General features: G+C 51.0%; 2 protein-coding genes across 2 annotated transcripts; both read right to left on the reverse strand.

The window, feature by feature from the left end:
• Positions 1-2458: 2458 nt before the first annotated feature.
• On the reverse strand, positions 2459-4610 carry CMTM5 (CKLF like MARVEL transmembrane domain containing 5). The gene is made up of 5 exons (XM_049768692.1): positions 4329-4610; positions 3321-3473; positions 3035-3127; positions 2763-2847; positions 2459-2668 (listed from the first exon to the last, which is right to left on the reverse strand). Exons 1-5 carry the CDS (start codon positions 4452-4454, stop codon positions 2655-2657), a joined length of 471 nt encoding a protein of 156 aa, XP_049624649.1. The 5' UTR covers positions 4455-4610; the 3' UTR covers positions 2459-2654.
• A 1141-nt stretch (positions 4611-5751) lies between these two features.
• On the reverse strand, positions 5752-9368 carry IL25 (interleukin 25). Its single transcript, XM_049768971.1, has 3 exons — positions 9339-9368; positions 8946-9190; positions 5752-6007 (listed from the first exon to the last, which is right to left on the reverse strand). The coding sequence occupies exons 1-3, from the start codon at positions 9366-9368 to the stop codon at positions 5752-5754; spliced, it is 531 nt and encodes a 176-aa protein (XP_049624928.1).
• Positions 9369-16298: the final 6930 nt, after the last annotated feature.

Consider the following 16298-nt stretch of genomic DNA (forward strand, 5'->3'; position numbering starts at 1 on the left):
AGAGAACAGTGGGCAGAGTGCTTGCTTTGTATGCAGCCAACCTGGTTATGATTATCTACATCCCTATCTCCTAAGCACTTCAGGAATAATTTCTACCAGGAACTCCTGAGTACTGCAGTGTGAATGAGAGAGAGGGAAGGAGGGAGAGAGAGAAAGAGAGACAGAAAGAGACAGAGAGATTTCAAACAGAAAATGGAGCTGGGAAGGGCCGGAGCGATGATGCAGCAGTAGTGCATTTGCCTTGCATGCAGCTGACCCAGGATGGACTGTAATTCTATCCCCTGGCATCCCATATGGTCTCCCAAGCCAGGAGCGATTTCTGAGCACATAGCCAGAAGTAATCCCTGAGTGTCACCCGGTGTGGCCCAAAGTAAAAAACTAAATAGAAAGAAAGAAAATGGAGCTGGGGAGATAGTTGAAAGGGGCTAGTGCATAAGCTTTTCCTGCAGAAGGTCCAGGTTTGATTCATATCACCATGTAGTCCATAGGGCAAGCCAATTCTGGATGTAGGAGACAGAATTTTAATGTGGAGGCTTCAGCTTCCTTGATCACATCCACCTGAGACCATAAGGGTTAAAGACATCCCAGACACCTATTCCCTCCACCATGAATTTTCTGCCAATGTCATAAGAAACCTAGTAGAGTGGGGCTGGCTAGAGAAGGGAGTCAGATGGAGGGAATAGCTGATTTCCTACTCAAGTTAGTCTCTTAGAAGTAACCCATGGGGCATAGTACAGCAGATAAAGTGTTTACCATGCATGTGGCTGACCTGGGTTTGATCCCCAGGATCCCAAATGGTGTCCTAAATTCCACCAGAGCACAGAGCCAGGAGTAAGCCTTAAGCACCACCAGGTGTGGTCCAAAAACTAATAATAAAAAAGAAGTGACCCATAGGACATTCCTCTACATCCATCCTTCCTCATCATCCCAGGTTCTAACAAACAACAGGACCCCAAGCAGGACTATTAAAATATCTTGAGACTTGGGGACCAGCTGACAACACACTGCCCAGGGAGATCCTGCCTGTAGTCTGTTCTTGCCAGGCCCTGCCCACCCATCCACCCACAGCAGGATCAGGCTAGTCCCGACTCTATCAAGCTCTAGGGAAGTTTCTGTCACCTACTGGGCATTGCAGCTGGACTCCCTGACCATTTCTGAAATCCTGAAGCCTTGGTTCCCACTGCCCAGTCAGTGACCATTTGGAGAGGGGACTGTGTCTGTCCCAAGCCTGAGGACTAACTACTGTCAGCTGGTTCTGGTTGTGGGTCAGGCAGGTGGGGCTCCAGAAAGTGAGGTCTTGAGATTCTCCTGGTTATTCATCACTCACCCCACAGAAGCTCCAACTCAGAGTTGCAGGGTTCAGAAGACTTAGAAACTGGGGCTGGGGCTGAAGAGATAGCACAGTGATAGGTGTTTACCTTGCATGTGGCTGACCCAGGACAGACCTGGGTTTAATTCCTGACATCCCATATGGTCCCTGAACCTGCCAGGAATAATTTCTGAGCACAGAGGCAGGAATGAACCCTGAGCGACGCTGGGTGTGACCCCTCCCCCCCCAAAAAAAAAAAAGAAAAAGAAGTTGGGTCTGCCTGTAGAAGGAGCACCCAAGGGGAAGCAGGAAGGCACTTCTGAAAAGGAACAATAAAAAACAAGAGATACATGGCCACTGGCAGGACCCCTGCTGGCTCTTGAGGGCTGGACAAGATGTCCTACTGCACCAGACCATGGGTCCCCCATTGGCGCCCAGTTCTGCATTGCACAAGGCTACCCAGAAGCCCAAGCAGAACTCCCTAACTGCATTCATCCTGAGCACAGCTCTTCCAACTGTGTCTGAGTCCTAGTCTGTAAGCATTCAAGGAAGGCTATCCAGACACCTCAGAATCCCAGCCCTGCTGAGAATGACACAGAGGAGAGAATCAGTTGTGTTGGGGTTAGCAGAGAAGGTGGATCTGGGGGAGGGAAATAAGCCCTATTCAGGTGTCAGGAGTTAGGGCTAGTTCTAGCCCTGACCACAGATGGGGAGGCCCTTCTCTCACTGGGCATGTGTCTTCTAATGGAAACAAGAGCCAGATGAGATCTAAGTGATTCTACTCTGATGCAACCGGCTGACTTTTCCCCCCAAGGGCCGAGTCCTCCCCATACCGCAAGGGGGAGCTCTACGCACACCCTAGGCAAGAGCATCATCTCTAGGACCCTAACCTGTGAGCACAGACGGGGCCTTTCAGCCTTCCACACAACCACCAGACACACACAAAACAGCCACTAACACAGAAAACTGGCATAGAAGCTTGGTATGGAAAGGGATCTTCACAACCTTCGGGTTGGTGCTTTACTTCCTCACCACTCACACCTGGGCCTGCCCTCCACCCCTCATGCTCTGCTTCAGACCACATTTCCATAAACACTCTCTGCCATTCCTGACCTACCTCATTCTGCAGGAAGAAGAAGAATCACCAGCTGGATTTGAATTTTTTAATGACTAGCTTCCTCCCACCTCCATGCCTCTCCATAATGCCCCCAGCCTGGCTGGATCTTGGGATCCATTTTACAGACTGGCCCCAGGCAGTGGGCAGGACTAAGAGATTCAAAGGGAAGGTATCTGGACTCCACTGTCCCTTTGTCGGGTCAGGTCTTGAAGCCAGGTAAGCCCAGGGTCACTGCTGGTCCCCTATGAAAGTGAGGCAGGCAGGGGAGGGCATGTAAGAACAGGTTGTGGGAGTGGATTGTAGAGCAGTGTCTGCCCCCAGTGTGCAGGCACTCACCTTGGCTGGGCCCGGGCACCAGCTCCATTCGGTAAATCTTGAAGGCATCGTAGGCAAAGACAGAAACCAAGATGATGCCAAAAACCTGCAACAGAATGAGTGGGCCTGCTACCACACAGGCCCAGGGGAATGTCCAATGTTAGGAAGAGGAAGGTGGGTGGAAGGGGCAAGGTGTGAGCCTGACTTGGTCAGGCATTGATAGAGTCACCCCTAGCCTTGGGGGTGGGGAGCTTCAGAGGGTGGGCGAGAGTGCTCTGCAGGTCAGAACTCACAAAAGCAGCAATGGCAGCTCCATCCCGGGAGGTCACAGCAGCAAAGGAGACCACCAGGAGAATGATGATGGCGCTGACACAGCGCAGGAAGTCCTGGGGAGGGGTAGAGAGCAAAAGGCATCACCCTGAGGTTTTCCAGGGTTGGAGAGAGGGAGAAAGACTTGCACTATCTAGGGAGGAGGGACCAGAGCAAGAAGTCAGGCCTGGGGTGGGCTGAAAGTCTCAGAGGCTGAGGGAAGCCTCCACCAAAGTGGAAAGGGAGCAGGTGGGGGCAAGGAGAACTTACCAAACAAGGCCAGTTGAGCCGGTCGAAGCGCAGGTGGCACTGGGTGGCAAAGAGGAAGAGGAAGGTGAGTGTGATGAAGAACTCCAGCAGCGCCGCCGCCATGTAGGCAGAGATGGAGGCCGTGAAGCAGATGAAGATGATGAAGGTCAAGGCCTGAGGACAGAGGGTGTGGGGCTGACCAGGCAGGAATCAGGCACCTCCAGGCCTTTGCATCCCCACCTCCCTGCTGGCCTGGAGACAGGGCTCCCCACCCCTGCCTACAGGAGCAAGCGGTGTTCAGGGGCTTTGGTCTTCCAAATGGCAGGCTCCAGCCTTCCATGCAGCAGGATTCAAATCTCTTCATTTCTTTTTTTTTTTTTTCTTCGTCCACACCCGTTTGATGCTCAGGGGTTACTTCTGGCTAAGTGCTCAAAAATTGCCCCTGGCTTGGGGGGGACCATATGGGATGCTGGGGGATCAAACCGCTGCCCCATACTCCCCCTCCCTGCAGCCTCCACAGTTTAGCCTAGCTCTAATGGCAACCATCCAGGCAAACCACTGGTGCTATGGTTCTGGGATTTGGAGCACAGGAACAGGCTGCCCTGCCCCTGAAATTCCCAGCCCTTAATGTTCTCCTGGACTTAGATGCCTGAAAAGCCTGTATCAGGATGGGAGCCTCCATTAGAGTGCTCCATTAGACTGGGCTATGCTGCCCTACTCAGTGAGCGGAAGAGCCTTTCTTGTGAGCAGATACTTCTGGACCCCCATAGTGAAGCTTCAGGAAGTCTGTCAAGTTTAAGAGCAGGACTTCTTGGCCATGCCAAGGAGTGGGTCTCTTAGAGACCCAGGAAGGCAGGTTGGCACGTCTTCTGTCCCTGTCCCTCTGGGTCCCACAAAGCTGTCCTGCCCAGCTCCAGCTGCTATATAGCTGCCACAGACACCTCTAGGGAAAGCGGTGGGAAGTGCAAAGGTGGGAAGGGGAGGGGGTGCTAAGAGACAGCTAGAGAAATGAGGATAAAGAGGCTTTACCAGCTCTGTTTCCAGCAGAATGCCCTTAAAGGATGAGAGGAAGGTCCTATCGATGGAGAACCCCTGAAGCCCTGATGCTGGCTCCACTTCGGGGGGCTGGTCCCGGCGATCCCAAGCACTGAACATCTCACTGGCCACAGCCACCCACAGCCACCAGCAGGGACAGGGAAGCAGGAAGGCAGAAACCTGGCTTGGTGGGGAGGCGGACAGGAGCCCAAAGGCACAGGCAGGAAAGCGAAGCAGACATCAACGGGGGGACTGAAACTGCAGCAGTGGAGTCAGTCCAGCTGCCCGGGGTGCCCCTTACCCCTCCCCTAAGAGGCACAGGGGAGGGGCAGGAGGGTGGGTGAGGAGGCGTGCCCAGTTCCTCCCCTCACTGGCCTAGCTGGGGAGCGTGGACAGGAGAGGCGAGATCTTGGGAGAAAAAGGAGGAGCTGGGAGGTGATCCAAGACTGGAGCAGGACTAGAAACCCCCCAAGGACCCAAGCCAAAGAAATCTGTCTCCCTTCTCTAACCTGCACCCACTTCCTCAGCCCAGCCTTTCTCCCTTCTCCCTTCTTCCTTCTGGGAGGGTGGGGGCTGGAGCAGGGCCCAGCCAGTACCCCCAGGACCAAACTATTGCAGCCAAGTCTGAAGACAAAGGCAGATTGTTGGGGGTACAAGGGGGTGCTGTGTGCCCGCTGCAGTGCCTCAATGGGCCTCTGTCTATCTAACATGCCAGGAAGGCAGCCGAACCCCCTCCTGCTGTTCAGGGGGTGAGCCAGGGAGCGGGGTGGAGAAGGAGATGGGTACAGGGAAATTTCTTGGGGGTAGAGCCTGCGATTTGGTGTCTAGGTAGGACCTGTCTGGTGGGGAGGGGTGTGTGTGTGTGTGAGGGTTTGTGCTGTAGGAATGCCAAAGACAAATTCAGCCACTTGTAAATTCAGATTCTTTATTTGGATAAGTCTTCCCCCAGTTCAAAACACAGCAGCGTTTTTCTCTGAGCCTCCCATATCCAAAGATGAGTGCTGCAAAGATGAGTGCTGATGGATGAATGGATGAACAGCTGTGTAAATGAATGAACTGAGGCAGAGGGGAAATCATCCAGAAAGTGCCTGTGCAGGGCTGGACAGCCAGAATAGGAGAGAAGGAAGAGATGGGGAGGTGACCCCCAGAAATGGGCAGAGCTTTGAAGATCTTCTCCAGGAGGCTGTCCCGGGATGCCAGCTTCCAGCGTCACCAGCCAGTGCTGCTCTCCCGGCACCGGCCAGCATTTTCCACCCGTTCCCAAAAGTGCAAAGTGCAGTACCCCCAAACCCCCTGCCTGCTCTGCCCCAGAGGTGCAGAGGGCAGAACCTTCGGGAGTCTGGCTCAGTGAGGGAGGTAGTGAGAACCCCCCCCCCCAACCTCAGCACTCCCGCCAGGAACCACCAATGAGAACATGCTAAGCTGCCATGCGTGGACGCACGCACACACAGGCCAGGGAGACAGGGTAAAGCTGCGGCTCCAGGCAGTAGTTGTGCGGGGTGCCCTGCACTCCGGGGCAGCGTCGCCGGTAGAAGACAGTCTGATTGTGGTAGAGCGGCTCGGAGTTGCCCAAGGGGTCCATTTCGGAGCCTGTCTCGAGGCTGACGCAATGTGAGCAACTGCACTTGGCGTGATAGAGGTCCTGGGGAAGCCGGTTCAAGTCCCTGTCCAACCTGTGGGGAAGGCGCCAGTGAGGATGAGAAAGCAGGCCAGGCAGCTAGGGGGCAGGCCAGAGCCTGAGAGAGCACAGTGGGGTGGACAAGTCAGAGGATAGAAGGAAATGGTGCTGGAGGGAGGTTGAGGGGGCCTAGGAAGGAGAGGGAAAGAGAGCAAAGATGGGGGAAAGGAGGGATCTGGCGGCTGGTCTAGCTCAGGCACTTCTTGCTGATTTGACAAATCGCCCCTCCTCTCTAGGACTTTCCTCAAGAGGGGAGGGCTGGGTGTGCAGAATGGCTTTCCTCCTGGACTCCGAAGAGATAGAGGAGGGGGCGGTGCCTGCTGGGTAGGGCCAGAGGCTTCCAGCAGGCTAGCTCTGCTTCCACAAGGCATGAAATTTCATTCATAAATGTTATTATATCTTAGGGTGTTTTTAACTATGAAAAGAAAAACTGGGAGAGAGAACAGAGATAAAGACACTTATCTTACATTGCAACTGGCCTACTTTGCTCCCTGGCACCACATATTGTCTTTTCTTTCTTTCCTTTTTTTGTTTTTTATTTTTTATTATTAGCCAAAGGTGCTCATGAATTACTCCTGGTAAGGCTCAGGGGACATAATATGGTGTTGGGGATGAACCAGTGGGTGACCTGAATTCAAGACAAGCAGCCTACATCCTACTAATCTCTCTAACCTCTCACACTGCAGCAACATACTTGGTCCCCTGAGCAAAGAGCCAGAAATGATCCTTGAACACTGCTGGGCGTGGCCCCACTCTCCATCCCTTCGGAAGAAAATGACTCTTACAATCAAGCATAGAAAAGAATAAAGTTGGCCCGGAGAGATAGCACAGCGGCCTTTGCCTTGCAAGCAGCTGATCCAGGACCAAAGGTGGTTGGTTCGAATCCCGGTGTCCCATATGGTCCCCCGTGCCTGCCAGGAGCTATTTCTGAGCAGATAGCCAGGAGTAACCCCTGAGCACTGCTGGGTGTGACCCAAAAACCAAAAAAAAAAAAAAGAAAAGAAAAGAAAAAGAAAAGAATAAAGTGGGCCCGGAGAGATAGCACAGCGGCCTTTGCCTTGCAAGCAGCCAATCCAGGACCAAAGGTGGTTGGTTCGAATCCCGGTGTCCCATATGGTCCCCCGTGCCTGCCAGGAACTATTTCTGAGCAAAAAGCCAGGAGTAACCCCTGAGCAACGCCGCGTGTGGCCCAAAAACAAAAACAAAAACAACAAAAAAGAAAAGAATAAAGTAAAAGCTTCTTCTCTTCACTTCATCTCGCCATTGTGGAGCCCCTGTCCACCATTTCTACAAATCGCTGACTCCATCTTTACTCATATTCAACATACAAAGAACAGATGAGTGACAATCACTTTTCTGGCGGGGAACAAACATGTGCCCTACCTGTTTTACTTTCTCTCCAGCCTTAAACTTAATGACTTTGTTTTTGGACTACACCTGGCAGTATTCTGGGGTTACTCCTGGCTCTGTGCTTAGAAATTGCTCCTGGTAGACTCAGACTCCATATGGGATGCTGGGGATCAAACCCGGGTCCATCCCAGGTTGGCTTCATGCAAGGCAAATGCCCTACTGCTGTGCTATCATATCACTCCAGCAAACTTAATGACTTTTTTTTTTCTGGTGTTTTGGCCACACCCATGACGCTCAGGGTTTACTCCTGGTTTTGCACTCAGAAATCTCTCCTGGCTTGGGGGACCATATGGGACACTGGGAGATTGAACTGAAGTCCGTCCTAGGTCAGCCATGTGCAAGGCAAATGCCCTACAGCTGCGCTACCACGCCAACCCCTAAACTTAATGACTTTATGAAAGGATTTTATACCTACCAAAAAAGGAAAACCACTGAAAAGTCAATGTTCCAAAGTCTGGACTCCAAAAGCATCACTGGACACAGCCACCAAAACTTTTTCCACATAGACAGGCCCTTGACAAATAGGAGTGGATTTTTTAAAAAGCACTCCACAAGGAAAAAGAGGATCTTGGTGGCCCAGGGATGTAGCTCAGTAATAGAGTACATATCTTGGATGTACAAAGCCAGGTACAAAGTCAGGTATGTGTACCTGACACATACCCTCTGCAGAAGGAAGGAAGGAAGGAAGGAAGGAAGGAAGGAAGGAAGGAAGGAAGGAAGGAAGGAAGGAAGGAAGGAAGGGAGGGAGGGAGGGAGGGAGGGAGGGAGGGAGGGAGGGAGGGAGGGAGGGAAGGAAGGAGAAAATGTCTGCAGTAGTTACAGACTTCATGTACATTACTTCAGATGATCTGCACATTAGCTTTGGGGTGTCTTTGTGGGGTTTCCCAAGCTGTGCTCAGGAGCCCCACCCAGGTGATTCTTGACCACAGGGCCAACAGTTTGATGCTAGCACAGAGGATGCAGTGGCACCAGAACCCTGCAGTGCCAGAGATTATCTGGTGCTCAGGGGATCGCCAGATCTACATTCAGTGATGCTCAGGGGACCATGTGGTACCAGGAATTTAATTGGGGCCATTTTTGTGCCAGATAAGTGCCTCAACCCCTGTACTATTTCTCTACCCTAAACCTATAGGGCAGTATCTCATTTTATAGTTTTTTTTTAAACCCTACACTCTAAACCAGGGGTCTCAAACTCGCAGCCCGAGGGCCGTTTGCGCAATACAACATTTTGTGGCCCTGCCCTAGAGGAATCATTTTATGTTTTGTTTTGTTTTAGTTGTTTGGGTCACACCCCCCAATGTTCAGGCTTACTACTGACTTTGCACTCAAGGATCACCCCGACTTTGCCTCCTGCGGCCCCCAGGTAAATTGAGTTTGAGACCCCTGCTAGTAAACCCTGAATAATTGGACCAAAGTCAGAGAATAGAGGGAGAGGCAGGACCTGAACCTGCTTTTGCCTTTGACAGGTGCATGTAGGATGGCTGGGAGAGGCTCATGGCAGGAAGGAGGAGCAGCCAACTCACTCATAACTCCAGGGGGAGATGGATCTGCTTCTCAGGGGTCCATCGGTGCTAGCTTTGCAGTCATCTGAGGTGTGGGTGATGCTGGTTGCCCTGGGGTTAGGCAGGAACTCAGTGTTCCACTTCTGCCACTCCTCCAAGAGTTCGTGCTCTTTGCCATTGAGGCAGAAGTGCCGGTGGGTGCAACCCTTCAGGACATGCAGGATAGAGGTGTGGCTTCCCATGACTATTGCCAAGAACGCGACCACCTGTGGGGAAAGGCCAGTGAGAGAAGCCTCTCAGTTCTGAATGTCCCACTCTGCCCCATTCCTCCATTCTAACCCCCTAATCACATGCCTGCTCTATTGCACTAGCCTGCCACTGGCCCGGCATCCACCCACACCTGCCTGCACGCACCTGCACCAGTCTGGCGCTCACCCGATACATGCTGGCTGCTATGCTTAGCACTGGCAGAGGAGGCAGGCTTGGTGGAAGAAGTGCTGAGAGCTGTAGGGGAGCCCTGGTTTTATTTTCAGCAAACCTGTTTTGTTTATTCAAATTTATTTCCACTACCTTTTTGGAGGGAGTGACCTGAGATTAAAACACAAAACAAAACAAAAAAACCTGAAAGTGTTTCCAAAAGCTGCTTAAAATGCTGTACTCATGGAAGCTGTGATGAGCCTCTGGGTCAGCCCAGTGGCCAGTTGAGTAAACTGTCCTTTGCACTTTTCCGGGAGGTGGATGGAGCCTGTGTTCTTCACACCTGTGATGTGAGGGACTGGCATTAGAGGAATGTCCCCAGTCGGCTGGTACCTCAAATGAAGACACATCCTGGCTGTGATGTCTCCAGGGGCCCTGAAGACGTCACCATCATCTCAAATTCTCCTGCATGGGCTTGTCACCTGTTTCCTTTCTCCTCGAACCTTCCCGTCAGCACCCATCTGAGGATACATTTCCTTTCCAACCATCTTCTTTCGCCCTCAACCTTGTGGTTCTCTTGCCAGTTTGCATCTCTAGTGACCCCAACTTCTGTGATCCCATCCTCAGTAACATGTTCCCCCTGCTCCATTAGTCCTTCCTTAATGTTCCTGTGACCCTGTATCTCCCTGCTCCTTGTATGCACTCTTGCCCTGCTGACCTTGATCCAGGCCTTCAAGGTGAAGTCAGCTGTATACCTTGTGTCCTCTACAAGAGAAAGCTGCTTTGTAGGATGAGTGAAAAGATGAAGGCAGGATAAGAAGGGGTATAGCCCCTCCAAGAATTCTCTGAAGGTCACTAGGATAGCGTAGTGGATAAGGCATTTGCCTTGCACATAGCCAACCAGTTTTTTGGGTGTTTTTTTTGTTTGGTTTTGGTTTTTGGTTTTTGGGTCACACCCGGTAGCGCTGAGGGGTTACTCCCGGCTCTATGCTCAGAAATGGCTCCTGGCAGGCTCAGGGGACCATATGGGATGCTGTAATTTGAACCACTGTCCTTCTGCATAGAAGGCAAACGCCTTACCTCCATGCTATCTCTTTGGCCCCAGCCAACCAGGTTTGATCCTCCACATCCCATATGGTTCCCTGTGGGCACCAGAAGTGATTCCCAAGTGTAAAGCCAGGAGTTACCCCTGTGCACAGCTGTGGTGTGGCCCCCAAACTAAGAAACTTCTGAAGTCCCAAATCCTGGACCCACCTCCCCAACCCCATTCAGTGGATCTTGGGGACAAGGACAGTGATAGGTGGGTGGTGCTCCTCTCTGGCTATAGGATGAGTACACACAGCCTTAGTGCAACCCCAATCCATGGGCATCTATCTCCCAGCAGGGGTACATATGTTCCAGTAAGACTCAAGGGGGGCTGCCCCAGGGGACAAGGTGGGCAGGACCCCCACTTCCCTCTCTGTCTTCTCTATCTCCTGACCCCCCCATGCTCCACCTCCCACACCCATGCCACCCTACACACCCCCTGGAAGGTAGACAGGTAGACATTGCTTCTAGAATGATATTTTCTGATTTGCATGTGCTTTCCCTTAGAAAATACACCACTAGGTAACCAAGGACTCGGGGATAAACAAAGGGAAGTAGGAATAGCTAGCGGCACAAGTGACTGGAATCTTTTCCAAGGTTTTAGGGCAAAGCTGCCCCAAAGCTGAGATATGATAGGGATGGGGCCATTCTGGAGAATTTGAAGATGGTGCTCAGGTGAGTTGTAGGGTGATGGAGGCAGAAGTGGGGCTTGGGGTAGGGGGCATTGAGGTGAGGCTTGAGGACACATTAACCCACTCCAAGCCTTTGCTCTGGTCTATGCACCCAGAAACCCGCTCCCTCTCCAAATTGTGGGCTTCCACACCTCTTGTGTTCCTTGCAGCCTTCCATAACCCAGAAGGCGGTAGCTGTCACCCCCACATTCCAGGTCAGGAACCTAGTCCCCTCTCTGAGGTTACATGGCAAGGAAGAAGAGGTCTAGCTGCCTCCAATCTAAGCTCCTGGCATGAAGATGCTGCTCTGTGCCATCCACCCCCTGGTTGGCAACAAATGGAAGAAAATTGCCCTCCTGCAGCAATGCTTGCATCTGCCCACAGCTATAGGGAGTGAACTCTGTGGCTAGGGTCTGCTGGCCCCCTTCCCTCTTCCTGCTCCTCAGCCTCCGGGGCTGGTCTGTAGCCCTCAGGGGGACTAGTGTGTTCCTGCTGCTACACAGCCTCAAGGTCTTAGCTCTTCTAGAAGAACTAACCACAAATCTGGCCTCTCCACAAACCATTCAGTGCCACCGAGTCCAGATTGCAGAACTGAAAATTGACATTGCCTGCATGTACTGATCTTGGCTCCTGCCAAAGAGCTGGGAGCCACTGCAGCTTCTTAGATCACTTGTTCATGCTGCCCTGGACATTAGGAAAGACTGGAGGTTGGAGGTATCTCTCTGTCTGTGGCTCTCAGGACCCTTAGTCTCCTCAGAGGAAACCCCTCAAAGGCAGATGGGGCCCAGGTGAGCACAGTCTCTCCTGCCTGACCCAGGAACAAGTTCCCAAGATTTAGCTTGGCTCTCATCCAACCCTTATCTCCTCTGCGGTGGCGAGGTTCCGTGGGATTCCTCCAGGTGACTCCCCATATGCGAAACATTTTCCAAAGGGGTTTCCTCCTGGGGTAATTAGTTTGGAATCCCTGAGTCACTTTAGCTTCCAGGGAACCCTTGGGGGTGTGAGGATATGGGGGTGGCAGTGGGGAGAATGCTGGAGGTGGGAGAGAAGGAAAAGTTCGCCCAGCTGCTGACATCAAAGCACCTCCCAACATGCCCTCATCTGCCTGGGCCTCACTTGGCAGCTGGCAGGACTTGCCAGGACTCTCAGCCTGGATCCTCGTGCCTTGGGGAAGAGACTGCAGCAGCAGAGAAGTAGAGAGGAAGGTTATGGAATGTTCTTTGGGTGCCTAAAAGGTTCTAGAAGGCTGTAGTCACTGAACAAGGTTATGTCAATTGCTTTCTAGAAAGACATCCAAGCCCTCACAGGTGGCCTGAAGTTCAAACCCCATTTCTCCTCAGCTCCTGACCTTAAGCCCTGTTTCTTTTACCTACTCAGTTGAAAGATGTGTGTTCGTGTGAGTAGGCGACTGCATATGTATTTTAGGAAGAAGGAGCCTGTGACTGGATGCTTAAAAAACACTGTAGCTCAGGGGCCAGAGCGATAGCACAGCAGTGGGGCATTTGCCTTGCATGCAGCTGACCTCGGACGGACCTCGGTTCAATCACTGGTGTCCCGTATGGTCCCCCAAAACCAGGGGCAATTTCTGAATGCATAGTCAGGAGTAACACCTGGGCATCACTGTCCCCCCCCCAAAAAAAAAAAAAAAGACAGGAGCTCAACTCCTAAAACCACAGCAGTCACCTTAAGGGAGGCTGGGGTTCTGGTGGCTAAAATATAGGGGCTAGAGAGAGATCAGGGGAATTAGGAACTTGCTTACATGCAGCTGACGCAGATTCCATCCCAGTAGCACATACAGTCCTCTGAGTCCCACTGAGACACTGATCATAGAGCTAGAAGTTAATTCCTGACCTTTGCCAGTTGTGGACCCCCAACAAAAACCAATCAGCAAAGAAAATGTAATGCTGTAAAATTAAAATAAAAAATAAAGCACTGTACTACTTCTCTGCTCCTGTAGCTAAGTAGATGCTGGCCTAAGCCCTAAACCACACATCCATGCACTCCCCTGGTTCAGGGCTGGCTCAGATGAAGTTTTGGAAATACTGACTGGGATGTGATTATGGTTCTAATTGCATAACCACAAAGCATCTTTGGCACAAGATGTTCAGACTTTGAGTCCACATTAAAAGAGAATCTAGGGACCAGAGCAATATAGCACAGTGGGTAGAGCCTTTCAAACCCTGCACACGATCAATCCATATTCAATCCCTGGCATCCTATATGGTCCCCCAAGCCTGCTAGGAGTCATTTCTGAGCATAGAACCAGTAGTAGTAACCCCTGAGCATTGCCGGGTGTGGCCCAAAATCAAAGAGAGAGAATCTAATCTGACCTGGGAAAATCCCAGGGAACAGATAAAAGGCACAGCCCCTCCTTGGCAGCTCCAAGCTCCCTCTTTCCAGGGAGGGTCCTCTTCACATTGACCTGCAGTCACTGCCACCCTTGTTCTTTCATTTGCTCTCCAAATATTTGTTGAGCACCTACTATACCCCAGGCACTATTCTAGATGCTAGAAATGCAGCAGTGGAGGAACCACCTGATAATGTCTTTATCTCCAGACACTTTTGTTTTAAGAGGAGACAGATGAAAAAAGATGAGATAATCGCTGATAACATATATGCTGTGAAGAAAATGAAACAGTGTTAGGAGATAGGAAAATATGGAGGCAGGGGTGCAGGCCCCTTGAGCTTGAAAATCCAGGAAGGCTGGATAGGCTGGCAGAGTGGCCTAGGCAAAGGGAACAGAGTCCTTGGCCTAAGAAACTCTCAGGGCAGTACAAAGGTAAAGGGGAGATGAAAAAAGACTGGATGGAAGATATAGGATCTTACAGGCTCTGGCAGAACATTTGGATTCAAGGCTAGTGGGAAAGAATTGGCTGGATTGAACCACCATTTACTACTTGATATTTCTTCCAGGGCAGGCACTGTGACCTTGACATTCTGCTGCTCCCACGGGGCAACCATCAAACATCAATAATAATAACTGGGTTTGGGCCACCTTTGCAAAGATAATCAGCATGTTCTCTATCTTGGAGATTCACCCACATTTCATCTGAGTTGTGTACCCTTAGTCTCTCCCCTTTAGTAAAGCCTGTGCTCTCTCTTAAATACATTACTTTCTCTTTCCTTTCTCATAATTTCTAGTAAAATTGTTTTTATTACAAGGGACAGAGCAATAGTAGAGCAGGTAGGACCCTTTGCCTTGTGCATAGCTGATCACGGTTCAATCCTAGCACCTTGTATAGTCCCCAAAGCGCTGCAAGAAGTGATTTCAGAAGACAGATCCAGAGTAAGCCCTGAACACCACCAGGGTGCCCGCCCCAAAATAAATAACCACAATTACAAAACCCTGTTTTACTAGTCTCGGAGAGATAGCATAGTAAGGTACTCATGTGTATCCTACCTGAGTTCTCTCCCTGGCACCCCACATAGTCCCTCAACCCCCACCAGGTATGATGCTGAGTGCAGAGCCGAGAGTTAGCCCTGAGCACCACTAGGAGTGTCCCCACCCAAAGAAAATGGGCAAAAACTTTTTTCTATTTCCTTATTTAATGGACTCACCATGAGGTAGAGTTAGAAAGTTGTTAATGGCTCATTTTAAGTTGTATAATATTCCAACACCCATTCCTTCACCAGTGTTCATTTCCTACCACGAATCAATGTCCCAGATTTCCCTCCTGTCACATCACACCAGCCTGTTGCCTCTATAGCACTTCTCCTCCTCCTCCTCTTCCTCCTCTTCTTCCTTCAGCTTCTTGTTCTCTTCTTGTTCTCTTCCCTCCCTCTTTTTCTCTCTTCCCCTTTTTTTCCTTTTTTCCGGTGAAGCAAAAACTTTTTTAATTGACTCTCTTTTTTTGTTATTTTTGTTTTGTTTTGTTTTTGGGTCATACTTGGCAGCGCTCAGGGGTTACTCCTAGGTTAGCTCGTGCAAGGCAAATGCCCTACTGCTTGTGCCACTACTGCTCCAGCCCCTCAAATCTCTATTTGTGAAGAAGACAGAGAACAAGAGCCCTTCCTGCTTTTCTGCCAGGGAAGAGTCAGTAAGAAACTGGTGAGGAGGGAAGGCTGGGGAGCATCTGTCCTCTCCTCATCAGAGTGGCTGAGAGGAGGAATGGAGATTCCAGATATTCTATATCTCTACCAAGGTGACCAGGCTAGCAACCAGTGTTCTCATATGTACTGCTGAAGCAAGCACTACCAACCAGGATATGATCCTGGATTTGACTCTGTACTGTCTCCTGGGCATTTTAGAAGCTCTGTTACACTTTCCTGCAGACTCAGTACCTTTCCACTGCCCCCAACACCCACCCAAGTACCTGCTTTGCCTTGCCTGGCCTCCAATTGTTTTCACCTGGGTCAATACAATGATTCTGTTGGACTCATCGGTGGAAATCTGTAGAAACTGATTTGCCTGCCCACCTCTGTCTTTCCTAGGCAGAGAAGGTTCCCAGTGATTTCCAGCAACTAAGGTTTGTTTTCCCAGCATCCCAGCCCCAGGACTGAAGCTGGAAAAAATGGAAAAGCCCTCCCTAGTGGTCATATACTAACGGTCAATATTCCGGACTATTTCTGACTCCTGGCCTCACCTCCATGACTCTGAGCCAATCACCATTCGAAATGGCTTATCCCCATATTTGCTCCACAATTTTTTCTGTCTCACCAGCACCTGCTTTGTAGGTGTGAGACTCTGGATTCCATTAAAAAAGGGGGTTGGGGGGGCAAAGAGATAGCACAGCGGTAGGGCAATTGTCTTGCAAGCAGCCGACCCAGGACTGATGTTGGTTTGAATCCCGGCATCCCATATGGTCCCCCGTGCCTGCCAGGAGCGATTTCTGAGCACAGAGCCTGAATGACACCAGGGGTGACCCCCCAAAATTTTTTTAAAAAACAAACGAACAAGATCTCCCTAGGGGCTAGGGCTGTCAGTACAAAAGATAGAGCGCATGCCTTACATGCGTCCCACCTGAATTCAATCTGCAGCACCCCTATGGTCCCCAGAGCTCCACCAGGAGTGACCCCTGAGCATTGTCATTCATGGTCCCAAAATAAGCACACAAAAATCCCTATAGTGGTGCTAAGGCACAGCGGTAGGGCATTTGCCTTGTATGGGACCAACTCGGCATGGACCCAGGTTCAATCCCTGGCAGCCCATAAGATCCCCTGAGCCTGCCAGGAGTGATTTCTGAGCACCAAGCCAGGAGTA

Source organism: Suncus etruscus, chromosome 2 (assembly GCF_024139225.1).
Source record: "Suncus etruscus isolate mSunEtr1 chromosome 2, mSunEtr1.pri.cur, whole genome shotgun sequence".
In the NCBI taxonomy this organism is placed as follows: domain Eukaryota; kingdom Metazoa; phylum Chordata; class Mammalia; order Eulipotyphla; family Soricidae; genus Suncus; species Suncus etruscus.